The sequence below is a fragment of the Lepidochelys kempii genome, chromosome 3, assembly GCF_965140285.1.
Source record: "Lepidochelys kempii isolate rLepKem1 chromosome 3, rLepKem1.hap1, whole genome shotgun sequence".
NCBI classification, from domain to species: domain Eukaryota; kingdom Metazoa; phylum Chordata; order Testudines; family Cheloniidae; genus Lepidochelys; species Lepidochelys kempii.
Window position 1 is genome coordinate 169484898 of NC_136382.1, and position 22468 is coordinate 169507365.

Below are 22468 nucleotides of genomic sequence, written 5' to 3' on the forward strand. Positions count from 1 at the left end.
TTGTATTATTCATATAAGATGTATTTATTCCAAACATGTAAAACCTCAGTGTAAATTCTGAGGTCCTTTCATATGGCTAAAGATATTACTTGTTCATATCAATGATAATGTAGCTTTTTTTTTTAAATCTAAAAATTGTTTGCTTCTGGTTTAAGAATTGATACTATGGATTGTCTTTACACATTTTAGACATCTACATATTAAAAATATTAAAAATTCTGTTTAGGAAGAATAATCATTACAAATTACAAAGAGAAAAATGAGAAAGTAAGTATCATAAATCTATTACATTATCCATAATAAAAATATTTCTTTAATCTCAAAACAATAAGGATTTTTAATCAAGATTTTTCTTCAGTTCTCTAGGGAGTTTAATATGAAAGGCACTAAGAGAAATATAATTTTGATTGATTTATTACTAAATTATTAATTGAAAATTGTTGTGAGAAGCGAATTGTTAATATATAGTTCCCCATAATAATGTACATCATAGCTTTTACTGGTTTAAAAAATAAATCATTCCTGTTGGGGTGTTGTTTTAAAATGAAGTGTCATTGAGGTCATTATACAGAGCAAGTTAAAATCTTATTGCTATATTATTTGGCAATATACATTTTTCTTCTTTATAACAGACCGTTGAAGTTAACGTACACAGTCTCTGTAAGATGTAAATTAGAAACAAGATATTTATAAGATCTACAAGAGAAGTTAAAATGCTATTGTGTTACATCTAAGATACCTACAAGTGTAGTGCTAGGCTGTATTTCATTTACCTCTGGGCTAAGGACAGCAGTACTATCACTGGGTACATCCTCTTCATATCCTTTGTTATGGAAGCTTTCTATTTCATGTCCAGTGCTTCCCTCACTTGGGCACTTGTATGAACATCTTGGACTGTTGCTACAGTGGGAAAATTCACATTTACTGTCATCAACTTCAGAGGGTGTACAAGAGAGGTGAGGAGAACCACTATCATCCTGATACGGCGGAGGCTGCAGTTCATCCAGTGGAGGTGTTCTTCTCATTCTTTGAATACAGTTTGCTGTGAATAAGTGATAGATCTTTACTTATACACTTTCTGAACTGAAAATATATGGAGCATTTGGTTATTAACTGCTCAAATATTTCTTTGGAAAGTGACTGAATTCAAACATCTGGACACAACATTTAACTACAATTATCTTCAATTTCTTGATGCTTCAAATTAAATAGGATACTCCTGAAGAAACACTATATTAATAAACAAATAACTCATCTATCTCTTTTCAATACAGTGTATAGGAGGGAAAAGCAAATTACTTGAATACATTAATTGTATGTGCATGACATTAATATTTTATACAATATAAAAACTCTGGCCCTGATTGTGAGATGCGCTGGGCCCCTACAACTCTATTAGGTGCAATTCACGAAGTCAGAGTTTTGGGAGCGTGAAGCAGCTGGGCAAATGAAACCACTCCCAACCCACAGTGGAAGATTGCCGAGTAGCTCCTATGTGGCTGCTATTCCAACATGCTGAAATAGCGACTACAACTCCTCCATGTCAGTTGTGTGAAGTATCAGGGACAATGGATCCATGTAAATGAAGATCTGCAGCCCCTCTCCTTGCCTACTGGCAGTGTGGCTTAGTATACCATCTTATGTACGGTTGGCACAAAGGCCTTTTTTCCATGGCTTGTAGGGAGTGCATTGGCACCCCTGAGCAGGTGCTCAGTCAGTGGACTAACTGTTCAGCCTTTACATAGAGTTTAAGTAATGCAAAAGACTAGCAACATGCCCCTTCACATAGGTGAATTTCACCCACTGAATTTAACAAACTTAATGGTTTCTCGGGATCATATCCTCCATTAGTTATTAAAATCAAAGGGCTCAACATTTGGGTACCTCGAAGTTAGACACTGGTGCCTACTCACTGAAGCCATTGGAAACACTACTACTGACTTTAGTGAGCTTTAGATCAATCGCCAAAGAGACTTGATTTTCCAAGTGGCTGAACATCTTCAGCTTCCACTGACACCAGCTGGACAGATGGATCTGTGTCTACTCAGCACCATGGAAAATCAAGGTGCCTGAATAAAACTGTAGACACCTGACTTAATGCACTCATTTCAAATTTTAGCTTATTGCTTTACTACTTGGCGCTACAAAATTAACTGCAGATGGGAAAATAAAATATGGTCTGTGTTAGCAAAAGCAACAGAAATTCCAAAGACATAGGTAAAATATGTACCATAGAATCATAGAACTATAGGGTTAGAAGGGACCGCCAGGGTCATCTAGTCTAACCCCCTGCCAAGATGCAGGGCTTCCAGGCTTATTGATGGGTCTTGGTAAGGTTGTTGAAGAGCTGGCTGGTACATAACATCAGTTTTCATTCAGCTGATGGTAAGGGCAAAGTTATGAGCTGTTGCAGTTTGTAGGATCTTGTTTGACACAGCCAAAGCCACGGCAACACAAAAACTTCTGACAATGAAGATAGGCCATAATCATATTCTTACAAGAATTCGTCAAACCAAAAGATTAGTGAAAGTACAACTGTTAAACAGTATGAGATTTTATTTCAGCAGTGATTATCTGAGAGACTGTATCTCCACCCTGTGTAGGGTTGAAGTTGGCTTTAGCCCACGAAAGCTTATGCTCAAATAAATTTGTTAGTCTCTAAGGTGCCACAAGTACTCCTCATTCTTTCTGCTGATACACACTAACACGGCTACCACTCTGAAACCTGATATTATGTGAGTTTCCCAAGTTTACACCTTCTTATTTAACATGCAGATGCTGGAGGCTGGATGTTTTCAGTGAGAGATTCTCAAAGTGTGGAATACTCTTCCTGCCTTAGCTCACCAAAACCTGAATTTGCTGACCTCCAGGTCACACTGTAAAGCAATTTGCTCTACATTTCTACCTGTCGTTTGTTGTCAGGGGATTATTAATGGAGTACATGATGGGAAAGTTTTGATTGTGAAGGGACCATGCGGAACCTGGAAAGGCTCCATTTGTTGAACATTAGACAAATTTTTGTTGTTTCTATAGTAAGTACATGTACTTAGAGAACTGGATGGATACATTATTTAAAATCTAATACTTTTGCAGTATCACTCAACTATCTTTATTATGTAAGTAGGGCTTCCATTTTGCAAGCAATGACCGCACCACACCTAAAGTGGGGGGGATATTGTCCAATCTTGCTGGAGGAAGGCAGAAGTGCTTTATGGTGGGGGGGGAACAAGGTCAAACTGCTGCAAAAAGGTGGGTGGTGGTCGGATTTGCAGCACTGACTCACCCCTGGGAATGTAAGGGTGAAAGGCTTTAAAGGTGCAAGCCCTGGTGTTGGAAACCTCTTTCTCCATGCAGCAGGCAAGGTAGCACCCACCCTCTCCACCCTTGAGGTGTGATCATCAGGTGGGGTTTGAACCTTCTGTGGGCATTGCGCTAGTCGCTCCTTTTTAGGGGGGCTGGGAAGGAATTTTTCCCTCACCACCATATTGGCTTTGGTGGAGTGGGGTGTTTTTGGCTTCCCCACAGTGGGTGGCAGGGAAGACCTATTATGGTGGGCACAGAAGGTGGTAGGCTTTATGTCGCAATTTATTTTGTAAATGTGGGGCGGACGTCTAGTGCAGGTACTCCATAGGTAAGGTATTCAGTGACCAGATAAATGGCCTGGTAAAGGATTTTAAAAGGAGGTGCTGGTTAAAGGAACAGAATGGTGTGGAGTTTGGGGCTCCTATGGCTGGAACAGCAGGGAGCCAACCCCCCCCCTTTTCTGATAGCCCACCTTACCCCTCCTATGGGGGGGAGGGGTGGATGGTAAGGTTCTGGCAATAGATTTGCTGGAGGGACCTGGATGGAAAAAGAGGGGTAGCTGGTAGAAGTCCCTTGGCTAATAATGGAATAAACATGGGGTTATGTGCATTGTACACTTTTATCTGCTGGGTAGTCCCAGACATCTAATAATAAAGTTGCGGCCTGATTAAATCCATATGAAGTATCTCCTTCTTTTGGTATAGCCGGACAATGTCACTAATGTTATTTCAAATCTAAAGCAATAGTTTCTGCTCAAAATGGCAAAATGCCCACAAACAACATTAACTGAGACAATTACTACCATACAGCTATGCCTCAGTTTTTTAAAAAGTTGCAATCTACAATGACAATTTTTTTCCAGTAATTTGTGCACAATTTAGAAAAACGAAAGTATGTCCGGATAGCTATTAGCGCCATTATTGTCTTACATGAGTAAATAAAATGACTGTGTGATTCATTTTTTTTTTTCACTTTGATGAACCCTCTCATATGTCCCTATGGGAAACCTGCATAAGGCTGTGTGACAGAAAAGGTGCTCTTAACGTAGGTGGAGTAAAAGTGAAGAGAAGAAAATTCCTTTTAAGCAGCTAGAGTGATCCATAAATGTCAGAAAAGCAGAAACATAAATGCAAGTTTTTAACTATTTATTTTTGAAAGCTTACTTAGCAAAGAGAACTACAATGTAAACTATTAAAAACAGGTTTTGAATGTCGATATTAAGGATCTAAATACACATTTGTATAATCAGTGTAAACAGGCACAAACCATTTCAGAATCAAAAAAGCCCTTAACTCAACATAAAGAGGTAACAAAGTTTTTAAAGGAATTAGACTGAAAATGGTTTTTGAGGTAAAGTATTATTCTTTTAAATAATAACAGTGGACCTTTTTGTACTAAGAACCATCTAATATTAGATAGACCTTTCTTCGGGTTAACTTTTATTTCCCCTATGTGCACACACAGATGTAAATGATCAGTGCTGCAGAATACATATCCATACCTATACCTCTTGTCCAACTCTTAATCAGAGAGGGCAGAATTTTCTGAGATACTGAGCAACTGCTACTCCTCTGACTTGAGTTGGAACAGCAAGTAATCCAGCACTTCTGAAAATCAGGCCCATTATCTCACAGCTGCCTAAACTCTTTCTGAGCAATTGTGCCTGTTCTCAATTTGTTTAAACCCTTGCCCCAAAGTTCAAAGTCAAGCAAACAGAAGTATACATTAGTAACAGCCCAGCATTGTAGGTCTAATTCATTCTAGATGCAATTCGACTGAATTCAATGGAGTTACACCACAGATTAATTTGGTCCTGCATATTTCTACTGCAAGAAGCCCCTCCTTTACAAACCAGTGGTATAGAAGCATTGCCAATATATGCCTTTCCAATCCTACATATGTTTGTATTCCAAATAACACTTCAGTAGTCACTGAAATGAAGTAATATGGGTACTTTCCTCAGACAATGCAGGTCACACAGAAGTAGGAATGTTAGAAGACCATTTCAGAGAAGGAATTCAAATATAGCAGAAGCCATTAAAAATTTACACTTGCCAACTGCTACCACACAGTTACCATGGATCTCCCCCACCCTAACTATAAGATACTGTGGTAGCACAGAAACCATTGTGTGTTAATTTGGCAAATGATGGTTTATAAATGGCTATCACTGTTTACGTATCACTGCATGCACTAAATGCACAGCAGGAACTCTGTGAAAAGACAATCTAATTGTTGATGGACATCAGAAATCAGTGAAATCACATAGAATCGTCGATCAAAGCTCAAAATAAGAAGTTGGGCATTTTCCATAAAAATTTAACTAGTAAGAAGCAAAATTATATAACCAAAAAAAATTTGTATTTGATCAACTTGTGTATAGATCGAAAAGTTCTATAAAAATTAAAAAACAATGTTTGTACATGTCGGCCCTTTCTGAGAGATTCTATTGATTAAGCATGATAAGAACTATGGATAAGAATCTATGAACACAAGCAGATGATGGACTGCTGGTACAATCAGCAGTCACACTGAGTAAATGGCCATTAGTGGACTGAAATCAGAAGTAAAGATTTTCTTTAAACTCTGTCCGTCAAAAGAAGGATGTTAGCCTATTTTCAAGAGTCCCTCTCTCTGGGCTTGATTCAAAGCCCACTGAAGTCAACAGAAGTCTTCCACTGACTTCAATGGGATTTCCATAAGTCCCCATAGAAACAACCTATGCCAGGCTGATTACAATAAACATCCCGTTTATAATTACATGAACTATGTGAAAATTTTCACAGACCTTTTTCAGAGAGGAATCATGCTTTAAGGTTTCAACAGCTTGCTGAATAGAATGCTTTTCTTCTCACATTTTTTGTTTTTTAAAATGCTTCACTCCCAATTTTGTTAATTTTTTCCACTTTTTTCTGGTCCATTACCTTCCACTTTCGTCCCAACAAAAGTATCCTTTTATTGGTAAAGCTTCTTTCTGTGTTTGCAAATGTAGGATCTTAATATTTCAACTATTTCCCCCCAAACGGTCATCATCTCCACAATCCTATCTTTCTTTTATTCAAATTTTTCAGTCCACTTCCAAGAATGACTCTCTCATTAACATTTGGAAACTACAAGCTTATTCCTGTGGTTGTAATTCCCTAGACATATAAACAAACAACCACCAAAACACACTTTTGTAAGTTAGCTTTGAACATCTCTTGTACATTTTTTCTTTAAATATTCACAATACTGTGGGAGACAATCTTTACTGCAAACTTCATAACGAACGTGGTTCTGAGTTTCTTTAAAACAATAAACTTTATATAAATCCAGACTTTTTGCAAGTCATGTTTTGTAGTTTCCATGAATATCTTTACACACAGTGGCATCTTTCCTTCCTCTGCAATTTTGCTACATACAGTATTTTTCATACTTCATTTTTTAATCTAATGTAAATTTCAAGTTTTAATCCTTCAAGGGGTTCTATGCAAATGTTAAGACAATTTTAATAAAACATAAAATGAAATACATGTTTAAAAATTAAAGAAATCCTTTTTTCATTCTGAATGATTAAGCACCCTTAGCTGTTTCTGGTATGCAGCTCAGACAGTCCAAATGTAATTTTCACATTTTAATATTTTGGATGGGAGGAAAGTTCAACTGACTGAATAACCCTACATCATAAGGAGAGGATAAAATATAAATATATAATATTGAATGAAGGGTTTATCTTCCCTTTAAAATGAAGAAATTATGTGTGTGTGAGAAAAAATGTTATTTTACTATGAAGCAGATTTCTTGGCATTTTAATTTTTACAAAGGAAATTAGGTACATGTGGATTCAACTACCAAAATGTGGGGAATCTAAGGTCAACATGGAATGTATCTGCACATTGGGACGCAACCCCCTTTTAACAATCTTTTTCCAAAGGCCATATATTTTGGTTTTTATTCACCATACAGTCATCTCTGATTATCTTTTCAAATTTAGAGGTTCTTAAAGTAAGCTGGAATTGACAGAACCAGTATTTAATCTACTATACATGCTGTACCAGCACATATGAATTATTTTGTTAATGGTACCTTTTCTTTGCTCCCAAATATTTAAAACATCTTACGTTCATACTCATTATGGGCTTGATCCTCTGCCAGTGGAAATGTTGTTGGCATTCACTTCCTTTTCAGGATCGAATCCTATATCACTACACTGCATTTTCATTACATTCCAAGAATAGTTTTATTAATCATAGATTAATATATTCAATATTGATTGCCATGTGCTAGCACAATTACTTTGTGTTATTAATACACATGATTAGAGTATAATTTTTATCTGATAGAATATGAGATTCCCTAGAAGTGTTAAATGTCATTTATGTACATTCTTTAGAGCTACTTCCAAAATTTTCTCTTAGGAGAAGTAAAAACTCCCACAACTGAGACTATTGTTGCTGGAATAGTAAATTCCATTAAGCTTGTGCTTGTTTACATTGTGAGCCAATAAAACTGTAGTTTGTTTTGGTTTGCTGACAAAATGTGGCAACCTGCAGAGTCTACTGTACTTTTCTGTTAACTTCTGCTGGAACTGCTGCTTATTATTCTGCTGCAACTGTTTTTGACCTGAAAACTATTCCATTAGTTTGACCAGAAATGCATCCCTTGTGTAAGAGATAAACAATGATCAGTGCTGAATTAGGGAAGTGATTCCAAGCTTTTGGGTGCCAAAATGGACTAAAAATAGAATATTGTTAAAAATAGAAGTACATTATAAAAATGAAGGAACTAAGAATGGCTATCTACTCCTTATTTTAAAAATTACATTTATCATTGTCCTGTTTCTCACCGTCTCTCTCCATCCCTCCTCCCTTCATCAGAAATGAATCTTGGTATGTGTCTTGAACTCATCTGTCTTCTACTTGAATAGCATTCCCTGATAACTTACTCTGTCTTTATTAACTTGTGTATGCAATGTTTGAGTTCCCATTTTATTCTTATTTTCTTAAATAATATTTAACAATTATCCTGTATAGTGCTTTATATTGTCAAAAGTCTACTCAAATACTTCTTGGATGTACTTATTTAAATATCTAATCTTATTAGTGTAACCATTTATATTGATTAATTTTAGCAAACTCTCTCAAGTGTTTTAAAATTTCTGTTACATGAGCTCAAAACCTCCTCTTTTTCAGTGAGATTATGCACAAATCTCTAAAACCGTTCCTTGTAACAGAGATTCTAGAGACTTGAAATGATATTAGTTGTCTTACACTGTACCCTTAATAATATACATCCTTGGGGATAGTAACGTGTACTGTATACAGTTCTCCAGATAGTGTTGCCTTATGCAGTAGTAATTCTTGTTTTGTATTCTCTTCTTCAGTGGATACAATCTAGACTCTGGCTTCACCATTTTAACTAGGGTTGTGCACAGCGTCAATAACATTAACTATTTGCACATATTACTTTCCAGAATTGTGTACTAAGTTGACTAATTAGTATGTATTCCTTGGGTTGCATCTTTGTTCTACTACTAAATTGCATTTTCAATTTAGCAAAGTTTCTAGATGCTAGTTTGAGAGAGAGAGTTTTGTTTCTGAAACAAAAGATGGACAAATCAAAGATATTCACAAATTGGCACAAAACGCTCATGATGGCCAATAAAGCCGCTCAGTTTCTAGAGTACAAACAGGGTAAGTACAGAACTATTGGTGGTACTGGTTGCACTGCCTATGAATAACATTGCCCAGCATTCCCGCATTATATGATCTTGTTTTCAGTTGTTTATAGTTTTGCCAAACTTTTACTATTTGTCTGAAATTTTCCATACTGGGTGCTTACTTTTGCCTGAATTGCATTTGACAAATTTCAGCCAAACACAAGTGAAATTCAGCCAAAATTTTGGAAAACAGTTTTGCCATTTCTAAGAATGAAGTTGGGGAAAAATATGTTGTTTTGCCCATGTTAAAAAAATTCTAGCCTTTTCTTTTAAATGGTTTAGTACCCCATGCTTTGGAACAGGGACTTGAAGTTAAGCAAAAACTTATTCACGTTTAACTTTGCACACTCTGAATAGTTTCAATGACTTCAGTGCATAAAGCCAAATTCGCGTGTTATGTCTGCAACATCAGGGGCTTGGTATTTCTTATTTTAGTACCACATATGTAACATTGCTGTATGTTGCCGAAATTATTGATGTGTGTCCCTACATAGAGATATCTATCTCAAGACTGATCTCTCTCTCTCTTATTCATACCTGGAATGCAATATCCTTTGATAAATCAAATGAGATATACATAAATCAATTATTTGGTAACAGATGGATCAGTTATATTCCAGGAATGAAATAAAGCAAATTTTAAGGTCAATGTTGATGGAGATATTATTTATAATTTATTTTAAATTGCATGTAATTTCTTATTAGAGAAAGACTTCAATGAAATTTTTTAAGTGTTTAGAATTCTAGAAAGACAGAATTCTTAGAGAAATCTTCACATTCACACAAGAGTTTTTTTGTAATTTGCTTTTTCCTTAAAGCAAGCAAGTTTTTCATCCAACAGTTCTCTGGCAGCATCAAAGTCCCAAAATACAGACTTTGTGCCATATAACATGAGGCTTAATTTAACTGTATAAAGTGCTGGAATGTAAAAAGGCTATCTATGGGTCCAAAATCTTATTTCAGCAATGCAAAATGGCACTCTCTCTACTGATTACTCCAGCATAGTCTGGAAACCCATGAATGAACTATACAGCAATGCCCATTTTTTGTCACTGCATTTGCTCCAAAACTTGGTCTCAAAGACAAGGAAAAGCAGATATGACAATTAATGTATATAACTTGGTTCTTAAATATTTTAAAATGTGGAGCTTGTTTCAGAAATGTTAACATGCAAAACTTGACAAACATTATCAGGATAAAAATCTTTTCCAGATGTCAGAGGAGTTAAACTTATTTTTCAGTAATTGAAATTAATAAAAATATATTAATATGTAATAAATACAATCCAGTCAGCAGTTCAAATAGCCACACTTTCCTTAATTGCAGAATTCCACTATTCTTACATTTTAGTTGATTTTCCATATCTTCAATTTAACAAGACATGTAAGTGTTGTCTTTAAGAAGAGCTGTTGTTACAGTTTAATATATAATTTCCCTTTTTATAGTTTCTTGGGAACAACTCCAGTTTATGCATTTAAGACTGTTACCATGGCAGCTAAATCCTGAAGTTGTATTGTGAAAAGTAACTCTCAAAATGGCAATGTGAAGTTCCACATATATTACGCCCCATTCATCATTGCCTTGAGATTCCTTTGCACCAGACAGACTGGAGCAAAGCGACTGTAAAACAGCTGTAAGCCCCCCATATTCCCCTTCCGAGGTGGGGGCTTCAGTGCCAGACGCAAAAGCCTCAGGTGCAGGGGGCAGTCTTTGGCAAGACGGGAAGAAAATGAACATGGACCAAAGGAGAGTAGGGGTGTGCCTGGAGTGGACATATGTTCCCATGATTCAATAGCCCTAGAGTGACCATTACACTAGAGCAAAAGTTAGGTTTTCTAGCTGTCTACTAAGATACTTATATAGTCCCAATTTCCACAGTATCTGAACACCTCACAGTCTATAACACAGCTAATGCCACACCACCCCAATCATTCCCATTTTACTGACAGGGAACTGAGGCATAGACAGACTAAGTCTTTGTCGACACTAGCACTTTTGTTGGTATCATTTATGTCACTCAGGGGTGTGAAAAAACACCCATATGAGTGACAAATTACTCCAAAAGAAGTGCTGGTATGGACAGCACTATGTCAGCAGGATATGCTCTCCTGCTGACATAGCTACCCCCTCTTGTTGGGGGTGGTTTAATTATGTCAATGGGACAGCTCTCTCCTGTTGGCATAAAGCGGCTAAATGAGTGATTTTACAGCGGCACAGCTGCATTGGTACAACTGTGCCACTGTAAGCTTGTTAGTGTAGACATGGCTTAAGTGACTTACCCAAGGTCACACAGGAAGTCTGTGGTGGAATAGTGAATTGAATCCAGTTTTCCAAATTCGGAATAGCACCCTAACCACTGGACCATTCTTCTTGAGGGTAGTCCTCCAGGGAATTTTTCTCCGCTTTTTGTCTCATGCCTTCCAAAAACCAAATAATCTCAAATTCACCAGAATGTCCACAGAACTGTGTATCCATGGGGGCCTGGGGCCCTCTAGGCTCCTAGCTACTTTACGAGATTTGCTGCAGCAGAATTTCCCAGGTTGTCGGCTATCCACTGAAGGAGCGGGGAAGAAAAAATATAGACTGAAACCAAGGGAGCAGATTAGGGGGAAAGAAAGAGGGAGGGACTGGAAGAGACAAAAGGAAAGGGGAAGAGAGAGAGGTATGCTGAGTGATTTGGAAGAGAAGGTGAAGAACCAGGACGGAAGGTGACTGGGTTGAGAGAGACTGAAAAGTGGGAGACAACTTTGACAAAGAAGTGAGTAGTGCAGAATTCAGAGAGGCAGAGGAAGGAAGGTGCAAACTGGGAGAAAGAAGAAAGAGGTAAGAATCAGAATTTTTAAAAATGGAAAATTAAATATACACATAGCAAAGAAAAAAAAGAGAAAGATACAGAAAAAGGAGGGAGGAAGAATGGACATAAACCAGATGAGATGCATCAATGACACACAGGGATGCCTATGGCCACCCAGATCTGCCATAGGTGACGCCTCCAACATAGGAAAGTTTGGAACCACTCACATACAGGTGCATGTATGCCATGACTTCTGCCAATCATATTGTGAAAATAATTGATACCAACACTAACAGAAATCTGAGTTACTTCTTATGGGTGTCAGCAAAATCTAGAGAGCACAGCTAGTTGCCTTCCACTAGAAGAAGCAGGATGGTTCTCAAACTGATCATCTGGAATTTTTCTTTGACAAAATATTAATTTAGCAAACTGAAATTCCAGATGGGTTTGAACTCTCTTGCCTACTAAAGTATCAGGAAGTACCTGAAATAAAACCCTTTAACTCTTTCACCTGGTGGCACAGGCTCGATAGATGTCTTTACCAAGAGGAAATTAATTTCCTGAAACATCTCTTTGTAAAAATGGGCCTGAAAGCATTCCAGAGAAAAGCAAAGTGAAGGGCTCGGTTCTGTTTTATAAACCAGATCTTGTAGCCTCACTGACCAATAGTCAGGACCCATGTGTCAGAGGTCATAGGGACCGTCAGAGTAAAAACTCTCCTGATCTCCTCCTAACCGGGTGTTCCTGGTAGGCTAGTAACTATGGCAGACTAGTTATAAGCTTCAGAGCCCTTCAAAATCTTTACAAATATTAATTCCTGCTAAAAGGTGGCTTTTGGGGCCACTGTTAATGTCAAGTGTCCAGAGAGAGAAATGGGCAGCAGACACCTTTAAATCCAAAGGAAAACACATATCTTGACATCAAAGATAGTACCTTTCCTTCCTATTAACCTAAAAAGAGTGGGAAAGGGAGGGACAAGATGTTGAAGGTGGCATTAGTCTACTCTGCTTTCTCCAAAATGGCCCCAACCTGGTTCCAAAAATGTGTTCTCCTACTTTGAGCTTTTTTCTGGTGAGAAAAAGCAGCAGATTGGGTATTCTCCCTTTCTCTATCTCCTTCCTGTGTCTCCTCATAATCGGATTTCTTGCACTTTCCTCTGATTTATATGATACTTGCCACTGTCAGAGACAGAATGTTTGATTAGATGGACCATTGGTAAATCCTACGTTCCAGCATTCCCCACATACCTCAGAAGCCAGTGATAACCTGAACCTTGACAAGAGTAGATGAAATTGAGTCTGCATAGTGAAGACAAGTACACTAAACTGCTGCAGCTGCCATCAGAGTGCAAGGCTATATGCAGGTTAGGTTGGTGAGAACATGGGAGAGGTGGGGGAGCTAAAGATAAGAGCATGTGGTGTTTACACATGTTACAAGAATGCTACCTCAGCCTTGTTCATACTATAGGGGATTCAGTGAAACAGGAATGCCCTTGATAATCAGGGGGTCACACTACAGCCTTTTCACTTGCCATCTATTTAACTCATGTAGTTTAACTCACAAAAATAAGAGTTGGTGAGTACATTAGTCAAGAGGTGATGATGTATTTACTTATCAGGCTGTGTGACAGACTAAATGTATACACACACATAAAAAGATTTTTCTGAAGGAGCATCTAAATTACAAAGATGTTATAGACCTAATTTGAAATTACTGTTTGGTACTGCTTGTTAAATAAGAGATTTGAAGGTGGTGCACAAGCAGGTAATTAGTAATCAAAGTCTGACAGCTACAGTTGCAAAATATTTGTATGATAATTTCAAAATTGAAAATGGCTTATTGCACTCCACCTGACATTAATGTACACCCATTCAAAAGCTAAATAATTATCTGGAGAAATACCAGTAAAACATTTCAGTACTTTGCTGCAAGTCTAGCAGCATAACATCATTTTGGTTCAATCAGTGCAGATCAGGCCTATCCATGTTCTACCAATACTATTTGGCTGTGTAGATGAGTCTTCAAATCATATTAGCCAGAATTATATTAACACTGGTTTCAAATCTCAGTGTAAAGTGAGCCTAACTACCTTATCAAATGGTTTACAAAACCAACATTACATATTATATATTGTGTAATACAGTATAGGGATCTCAAAATGTCTGTACAGCATGTGTTTAAAAACACTTGAGATAGTTCAGCTCCCCATGCAGTTAACTATGCAGCTCATTTCTGATCTGCAGTAGTTCTATTCTATTCCTGAACCTCATCTGAATCTACAAGTCATGCTATATTCTACAAATCAAACATATTGGTAGTTCTGTCATATGAAAAAAAAAACCAGGGACTAAAAAAAGACACCTACTTCATTAATATTTATGATATAACCTAGGGATTTTTACAAGGTCAAGCGCTACTACGATAATTCTTGCTGTGAACTATTTTCAGACTGAACATAATATCACTGAGAATTTGTATTTTGTCCAAATTAATAAAAGACATATGGATATCAGATAACAAATTTAATAACTCTGTAGTTTTATACTTAATATAACTAAGTCACCATATAGCCAAGCGCTTCATAAATAAAACTCAGTATTAAGAACAATTTAGGGTCTATGAAGTATTAACATCAAATATAACTAAGATTAGATTTATGAAGTTGCAACTATTACACCATGCTGATATTGGATAGCAATTTATAATTCAGCAAATAAAAAAGCCTTAAATTTCTTGTAATTCAAATTTCTACAATAAGTATGGTAGCTTAGGCTACAGAAAGTGATGAATGCAAAAAAAACAACAAAAAACCAACCAACCTCACATTAACATTTTGACCAGTCAGCAATTCACCAGTGTTGAAATATGTAGCTTAACTCAAAATCAGATGAAGCAATTTAATAACTTAAAATAAGAAATAAGTACTGAAATGTTAGAATGCTGATAAGTGATCACAGCTGCACCAGAATTAGTTGCTATAGCAACAGAGAAGAAATAATGTGATGAATTGCACCGCAATACAAAATGAATTCTTTACAAACAATGTAATTCAAACAGAAAACTTTAAAGAATTCACTTTATTAAAAAACATTAATATTATTATTGAAGTATATAATATCTTACACTTCTTTATCCTTTCTATTTTGTTTTTCCTGGAACCGATTCTAACCCATCCATTCAAATTTCCAATGACATTTCCTATCCATCATTGCCACATGCACCCTTTTTAAAAAGAAGTTAAAGTCATATTAATCTAAAAATATGGATTTTTAACCTTAGGCTGATCTGCATTTTTCAACCATATCTCTTGTATTATTCCTGCTTAGAGGCACATATTAAATGTACCTTTCCAGTAATACATTTGTAAAACACAAAGGAAAGCTTTAAAGATGATATTCATAAGAAGATGCGTCATAGCTATGGGAATTAACATTGATATCCAACTTCTAAAACTTGTAGTCATGAGAAGTACGCTCTCTCATGTCCTAAGCATGATTAACAAACCGTAACAAATCTATTAATATTCATAGTCTGCATACCCTTAAGATGGTAAGAGAAAAGCTAAGCACATCTTTATATTTCAAATGTTGCCACTTCTAAGAGTTATATTGTTTCACTGCATCTTTTCTGTTTCTAGCTATTTTTGGAAACTAATTAAAAGCATATACCTGAACCTTTTATGTATTTTGCCCTTATAATGAGACCTATTACTGTGGCTTACTCTATCCCTCTGAGTTCCAAAGTATCTCTGAGTTACCATGGATACGAATGACATGCTTTCTCTCACAACTGCTTTGTGTGTCTTATCAAACATCAGAAAACTGACACACTAGGAATCTGAGACATCTATACAGGATGAATATCTAATCTCTTCATAGCACTCCTCATGCTTTCAAAAATAAGAATACACCATTCTTTAAATTTTTAATGAAACATACCAGTAGGTTGTTTCCTACTTTAAAAACAGTACTGTAGTAGATTTAAAGAGAACTGAAGTGAAAGTGTTGTACATACAAAACTAAAACTAACCTGATCAACTCTAACAGAGTTATAAATGGTGTCCAATGGAAAATCAATTACTTTAAACAATTTTGGGTTTGCTGTTCATTTAGAGTGGAGAGAGTTTAAGGGATACCCAATGTTTCTTGTGAAATACAATGTGATGCAAGTTTCAGAACTCATCACAGGAATGGAGACTCATTGGGCCAAATTCAGAGATGATATATAAGGTGAGGTAAGTTAGTTTCCTTTAAAACATAGATTAATACTTTTAGACCTCTTCACAGCCTCTTACTAGGTGTATATGTGTTCAAGGGAGTCCAAACTAGTGTAATTCACATTTCAAGGAGTCAGAAGAATGTGTAAAAAGCTGTATATTAACATAGTGAATGGCCTGTTAGTTGATTTTCTTGTTACACTCCTGTCTTCTGACCCCTCTTCATGTTAGTTACACCAATTTAGACTCCCTCACACAGGGCCGTCCCTAGCAATTCTGGGACCCTACGTGTATAGGTAAGGGCAGCCCTGCCCTCACACTCAGGCAACCAAATTCAGAGGTGATGTAAAGGCAGAGGGTAACCTAGTCTAAGACGATGTAATGTACTTGGGTGGAGGGGAGGGGAAAACAGAAGAAAATGTTAGTTACACTAATTTAGACTCACTAAAGGCTGATTCAGAATCACCTCTAATTTTGACCCACTGAACTCAAGATTATGGTAAGGTGTGGGCTGCAAAGTGAGTATAGCAAACACAACTACTATAAAGTCAAAAAGGAAGGGAAGACACTACTGTGAAACATTTCAGAGTAACAGCCGTGTTAGTCTGTATTCGCAAAAAGAAAAGGAGTACTTGTGGCACCTTAGAGACTAACCAATTTATTTGAGCATAAGCTTTCGTGAGCTACAGCTCACTTCATCGGATGCATATGAGCTGTAGCTCACGAAAGCTTATGCTCAAATAAATTGATTAGTCTCTAAGGTGCCACAAGTACTCCTTTTCTTACTGTGAAACAGGCATCCCAAAGCAGAATAACGGGTGACAGCTTTAAGGCATATATTCAAAGTGGATAACTATTGCCTAATCACGCTTCAGAATGGCCCTTTTAGCCTTCTCCTCTTTATGAATCTGGGGAACTAAAGATTTTGTAAAAATAACTGGAAGTAAATATTTTAGACTTCAACTTTTAATCACACAGGATAGATAGAGTTTTAGAAAGTTTCATTTCTTTTTTTCCTATTAGAACTCTTTGGCAAATGGAACTTCTGTCCAGCAAGAAATTCTGATATTTTGACATTTGTTTTCATCATGAAGCAGGACAAAAGTCAAAATATCAAAAAAGTTTCCAGGACAGAAAGTTTTAAAATTGTATGTTAAAGTGTCAAAATGAAAAAAATTGACATTTTTGATCAAAATGAAATATTTTGTTTCAAAATGTTGATCTGAAATAAAATGTTTCCTTGAATTTTCCTATCAAAAATTAAAATATTTTGTCAAAATTGAAATTTTTCTGTGAAAACTGATTGTGAAAATCTGCAGATTTCATTGGGAATTTTTTTCAGCTGAAAAATGTCAGCCAGCTGTAGTTCACATACATACACTCTTATTATTCGTATTAGCTTCCCAGGTTTTTTCTCCCATGCTTTGGTTGAAGGCTGTGGGGGATGACAGAGCATTAGTACATGTGATGCCACAGTCACTGCAGTGTTTTTTTTATTTAACAATAAGAACTATAATGATATTATAAACAAAGAGAACATACACCAAATAGGGCTTTTCTGCACACAAAGTGAATTTAGATCTAATGTTTACATACAATAATTCATTGTATATGCAATGGCCAGGTGCAAGCTGGCTCTCCGAGCTGGAGAGCACTAAGTGGGAAAAGATCAGATTTAATAAAATAGCTACACTGGAGGCAGCAATGGCTAAATCTGTTATAACAGTAAAGCAAATGACACCTTCTCCTGCATTCCCTAAGAGCCTCTTGAAGTATTATACTTTTCAAAGGCTAAACAACTTCAGGGAATGCAGCCCTACCAGTTCATCTCCCCAGGCTTTGAAGGCGCACCCAAAGAACCTTAACTCTGCTCTGCTATAGTGACATTATACAAAAACCATACAATTATGATTAATGCATATTAGTGTTTGTGCCCAGACCTTGGAGGAAACTAATTTTAAAGATATATTCATGTTATCTCCTTTCCCCTGCCCCCACCGGTGTCACTATAGGTCAGAGTTAATAAAAGTCGAATTTACAAGTAAATCAGTCCTTCAACATGGATAGAAGGATAAACTTTAAGTTATCAAGAATAAGGGGTAAAATGACCAAGTGCTAAACTTCTTAAATGATCCATTTTAAAATTAATATTGATAGCATAAATTAACTGATTTACTTGTAAATTCTCATTCAATTCATGCTATACTCAAAGAATAAATACTATAATTTTGGAGAAAATACACTGAATTCTTCACACATAACACAGTAGTTAAATACTTACCTTACATGAAAAAGTCAATTTGACCTTAAGTATGAAGCTACAAGTAGGCATCTACATATTAAAGTAATTTTCAGTGGGTAGTTTTAAGTTCAGACAAAATTTGGAATCTTTCGACTTTTATTAGCCATTAGACCAGGACCTATGAAAGCAAAGAAACTCAGGAGTCTTCATAGAGATTTTTTTCATTCTGAACATCACTGTCTTGAAGGATTGTTAGTCATTCCACCTTTCAGGCTATTCAGGTGCAATGAAAATGACATGAACACTTAAAAGTTTTTATGAAAAGTGACTTTAAACATTTAAGTATATAGTATAGTATTCTTCATTTTTGACTAGTCACCTATAAAATTTTGTTTTTAAAATTTAACTATGTATTTGAGTTACAAGAACACACACAAAATTCTCTTCACAACAATATCTCAAAAATTACTTATTTTAAATGATACTAAAAACTGTGTTCTCAATGCTGAGACCTTCAACACAAAGTTTCAGATTGTGTCATACTTTTACTGTCAAGTTGGGGATGTTTACAATACAAGAGTTTACTGGGAGAAAACACACTGATCATTAAGTATAATGAGGCAAATGGAACCACTGAAATACATTTCTTACATAAAACAGCAAGTATCAGGACCTGTGAGCTGAAGCAATCTTGAGTATATTCAAATATCAATTTTAAACAATTCCTTGAGGATCAAGAGAATTTCCATTCAAGTCAATGGAGTTACTCCTGATTTACACACTTGGAGAGCAGAATATGGCCTTCTGTCTGCAAAAAGGTAACTACTTCTTTCTGATCTATTACAAGTTTTATAATCTAGTGCTGAATAATCAACCAGTTATGATAAACAACAGTAACCTTTCCCCCTGTTCAGGTAGTAGGCTTACACATAAGTCGTAACTGTTTCAGCTGAGTAACAGCAACAAATAAAGAAAAATAAATTACAAAAAAAAAAAGTTATTATACACAAGAGTCTGACTTCAGGTGTATCTACACAACATTTTGGAGCGAGTCTCCCAGCCCAGGTTGATGACTCAGGCTAGTGTGGCTCAGGTCTTCAAGACTGGGGTAAGTCGACCTAAGTTAATGCTACTCCAGCTAGTGAATAACGGAGCTGGAGTTGATGTAGCTTAGGTCAACTTACCCCAGTGTCTCCACTGCACTGCATCAACAGGAGATGCTCTCTAGTCAACTTACCTTACTCTTCTCTGCACTGGAGAGCGCTCTGCTGTCAATGTAGCGGGTCTTCACCAGACCTGCTAAATCAACACCTGCTGCATCGATTGCAGCAACATTGATCTCCCTGGTAGCGAAGACAAGCCCTCATTCTAGTGCTCTAAAAACAGCTATACAGACAGCGCTTTGAAGATGCGGCTCAGGCTACAGCTGGGCTTCTGAAGCCCCCAGCCTGAGACGCAACTTTGAAGTGCTGTCTATATAACATTTTCAGAGTGCTAGCACAAGCCCAGCTGGCTTGACTCTGTTGACCTGGGCTAGGAGGCTCCCTCCAAAATGCTGTGTAGGCCTACCGTTAGAGAGATCATCCTTGTATAGTTTTATTCCGCAGGATTCACATTTTCCAGATATGCACTCTTATTAGCTCTATTTTTAACCTGCTGCTCATATAGTATACTTAACATTCAGAACATGTTTACATTATCCATCCAGCAGGCTAATGGAACTGCACACCAGACAGTTATGAATAATTCAAATCAATATCCTCAGGCTTGCAACTCTAAGTCAAAGCTGCCTTTAAATAAGCTAGGGTGTGACTGTAACATGAATAAAGTGTATCTAATTTTTAACTTTATCTGACAAATTGATACACTTTGCAAAGGCATGTCATAAATGTGCTGCATCTGTATAATAATGCATTTGTAAACTACTGAAAAAAGGATAAATAACAAAAAATAAGATACCTGTAAAATAATCTTAGAAAATGAGCTCTAAATGTAACAATGTAGAGTGGTTCAACAAGATTCAAATACTAAAAGACAAAAGAAGATAATAGACAAGTTTTTACAAAATGGTCTGTTAATATCCATAAAAGTTAGTGTCAGAAGTTTAGGTGGTATAGAGGGTGATTTCTCCTTTACAGACCAGGAATGAAATGTGTTCGATTTAATTGGCATCAAAACCCTATGCCCAAATTCATATGACTAGGATAGGCTGAGAATTAGAATACCGGAGGTGAAATCCTGGCACCACTGAAATCAATAGGAGTTTTGCCATTGATTTCCATGAGGCCAGGATTTCACTCCAGGAGCCAGATCCTCAGGGTAAAATGACAATTCATAAAGATGAGGCTCTGCCCCCAGATGTCTTACAAATCATGGAGGTCCCATGTTGCCACTAGGAAAACAACCCTGAAGTTCTTAAAGTAAGGTAAATTTCTAAAACACAAGAAGTATTGCACCCAAATTGGAGCAATTATATATTACACCTCATTCTGACAGATAAAGATGAATTGATCACTGATGTAAAAATTGATGGCTACCTAGATGCAAGTGATTATAACCCAATTTCATTTGTTATTTGCAAACACAACATAGTCCCAACCAGTAAAACAAACACTAAAAATATCAATGGAAATAAGCTGTGGCCAGTAAAGATAAGGAGAGTAAGAAGGAATTATTTAAATATCAGGAACAAATGAAATCCTAGTGACAATATAGGTCTGATACTAGACAGCAAAGTTGTCAATCATGATGTAGAAAAGGCAGAAGTATTCAATAAATGTTTCTGTTCTGTATTTGTAAAGAAGCACGTTGATGTAGTCATATCTGACAGTGATAATGAAATACTTTATTACATCAATAACTAGTTATCTATTGAAGTTACACATTTTTAAATCTGCTGGACTGGATCAATTGTTCCCATGAGCATAGAAAGAATTGGTCAAGAGAGCTCTCTGAATCATTAATGTTGATTTTTAAAGATATCATGGAGCACTGGTAAAAAAACGAATATAGTACCAATATATAAAAAGAGTAAAAGGGATGACCCAGGTATATAAGCTGGTTAGCTTGACATTGATCCCAGGTAAAATCACGCAAAAGCTGATTTGGGACATAATCACTAAAAAAATAAAAGATAATGTAATTAATGCCAATCACCATGATTTTATGGAAAGCAGGCCTCATCAAACTTGCTATTTTTTGATGAGATCATAAGTTTGGCTGATAAAGGAAATTGTGTTGATATAACATACTTAGACTTCTGTAACGCATTTTGCCTTAGTACTTGTCTACACGGAGAAGTCGGTGCGCAGTAACATAGGGTTTAAATTTAAAGTGTACTAACCACTTCGCATTCACTCCCCATATTGGTAGCTTTACTGCACACTGAAAGTACCATCAGGTGATTTAACTTAATGCACTTCTAAAATATATTGAGGCAGAACTATTGTACACAAAGGCACTTTTAGGGCTTCTCTATACAGGGACACTCAGGAAAGTTAATCCAAATTAACTTTTAAAGTGAATGACTATAGATCAAATTAAGGCCACTTTAATTCTGAATAAAAGCATCTGCACAGGGATTTAATGTGGTTTAACTAATCCACTTTAAATGTACACCTTTAGTTAATTTGGATTAATTTTCTTGAGTGTCCCTGTATAGACAAATCTTTATTGTGCAGTAACAGTGTTCACAAGAGGTGGTGCGTACCAGTTAGTGCAATCTTTTGCCCTGTGTAGAAAAGCCCTTAGTCACACACATCATGAAAAAATAATTAGCACTGTACAAAACCAATGTACCCTACATTAAATTGCTTAAATGCTGGCTAAGTGTTAGACCTCAAAAAGTAACTGTAAATGGGGTATAGTCATCCAATAGGGGCATATCTAGTGGTGTTCTTGGCTGTGTGCTACTCAATATCTTTATCGATTATTTGGAAGTATTAAATTGTTATTGGTAAAATTTGTGGACAACACAAAAATTGGAGGAGCGGTAAAAAAAAGATGGAAACAGGTCAGCTGTACAGGCAAACTTGGATTACTTGGTAAGGTAAAGCTCATTTTAATAAACACAAATGAAAGCTCATACATCTAGGAACAATAGCAGAGGCCACACTTACAAAATTACAAATTGGAAAGAGTTCAAAAAAGAGCTACAAGAATGATTCAAGATCTGGAAAAACATACCTTATCATAATGACACCTCAATCTATATGG

General features: G+C 36.3%; 1 protein-coding gene across 3 annotated transcripts in view; it reads right to left on the minus strand.

Annotated features, from left to right (window-relative positions):
- Positions 1-22468, minus strand: part of SYT14 (synaptotagmin 14) — a 176384-nt gene that overhangs the window by 35994 nt on the left and 117922 nt on the right. For all 3 annotated transcript variants that reach the window (XM_073339005.2, XM_073339008.2, XM_073339004.2), the window contains one exon: positions 774-1042. In XM_073339005.2, the coding sequence (XP_073195106.1) occupies positions 774-1042 (269 nt within the window). The remainder of the gene's footprint in view (positions 1-773; positions 1043-22468) is intronic.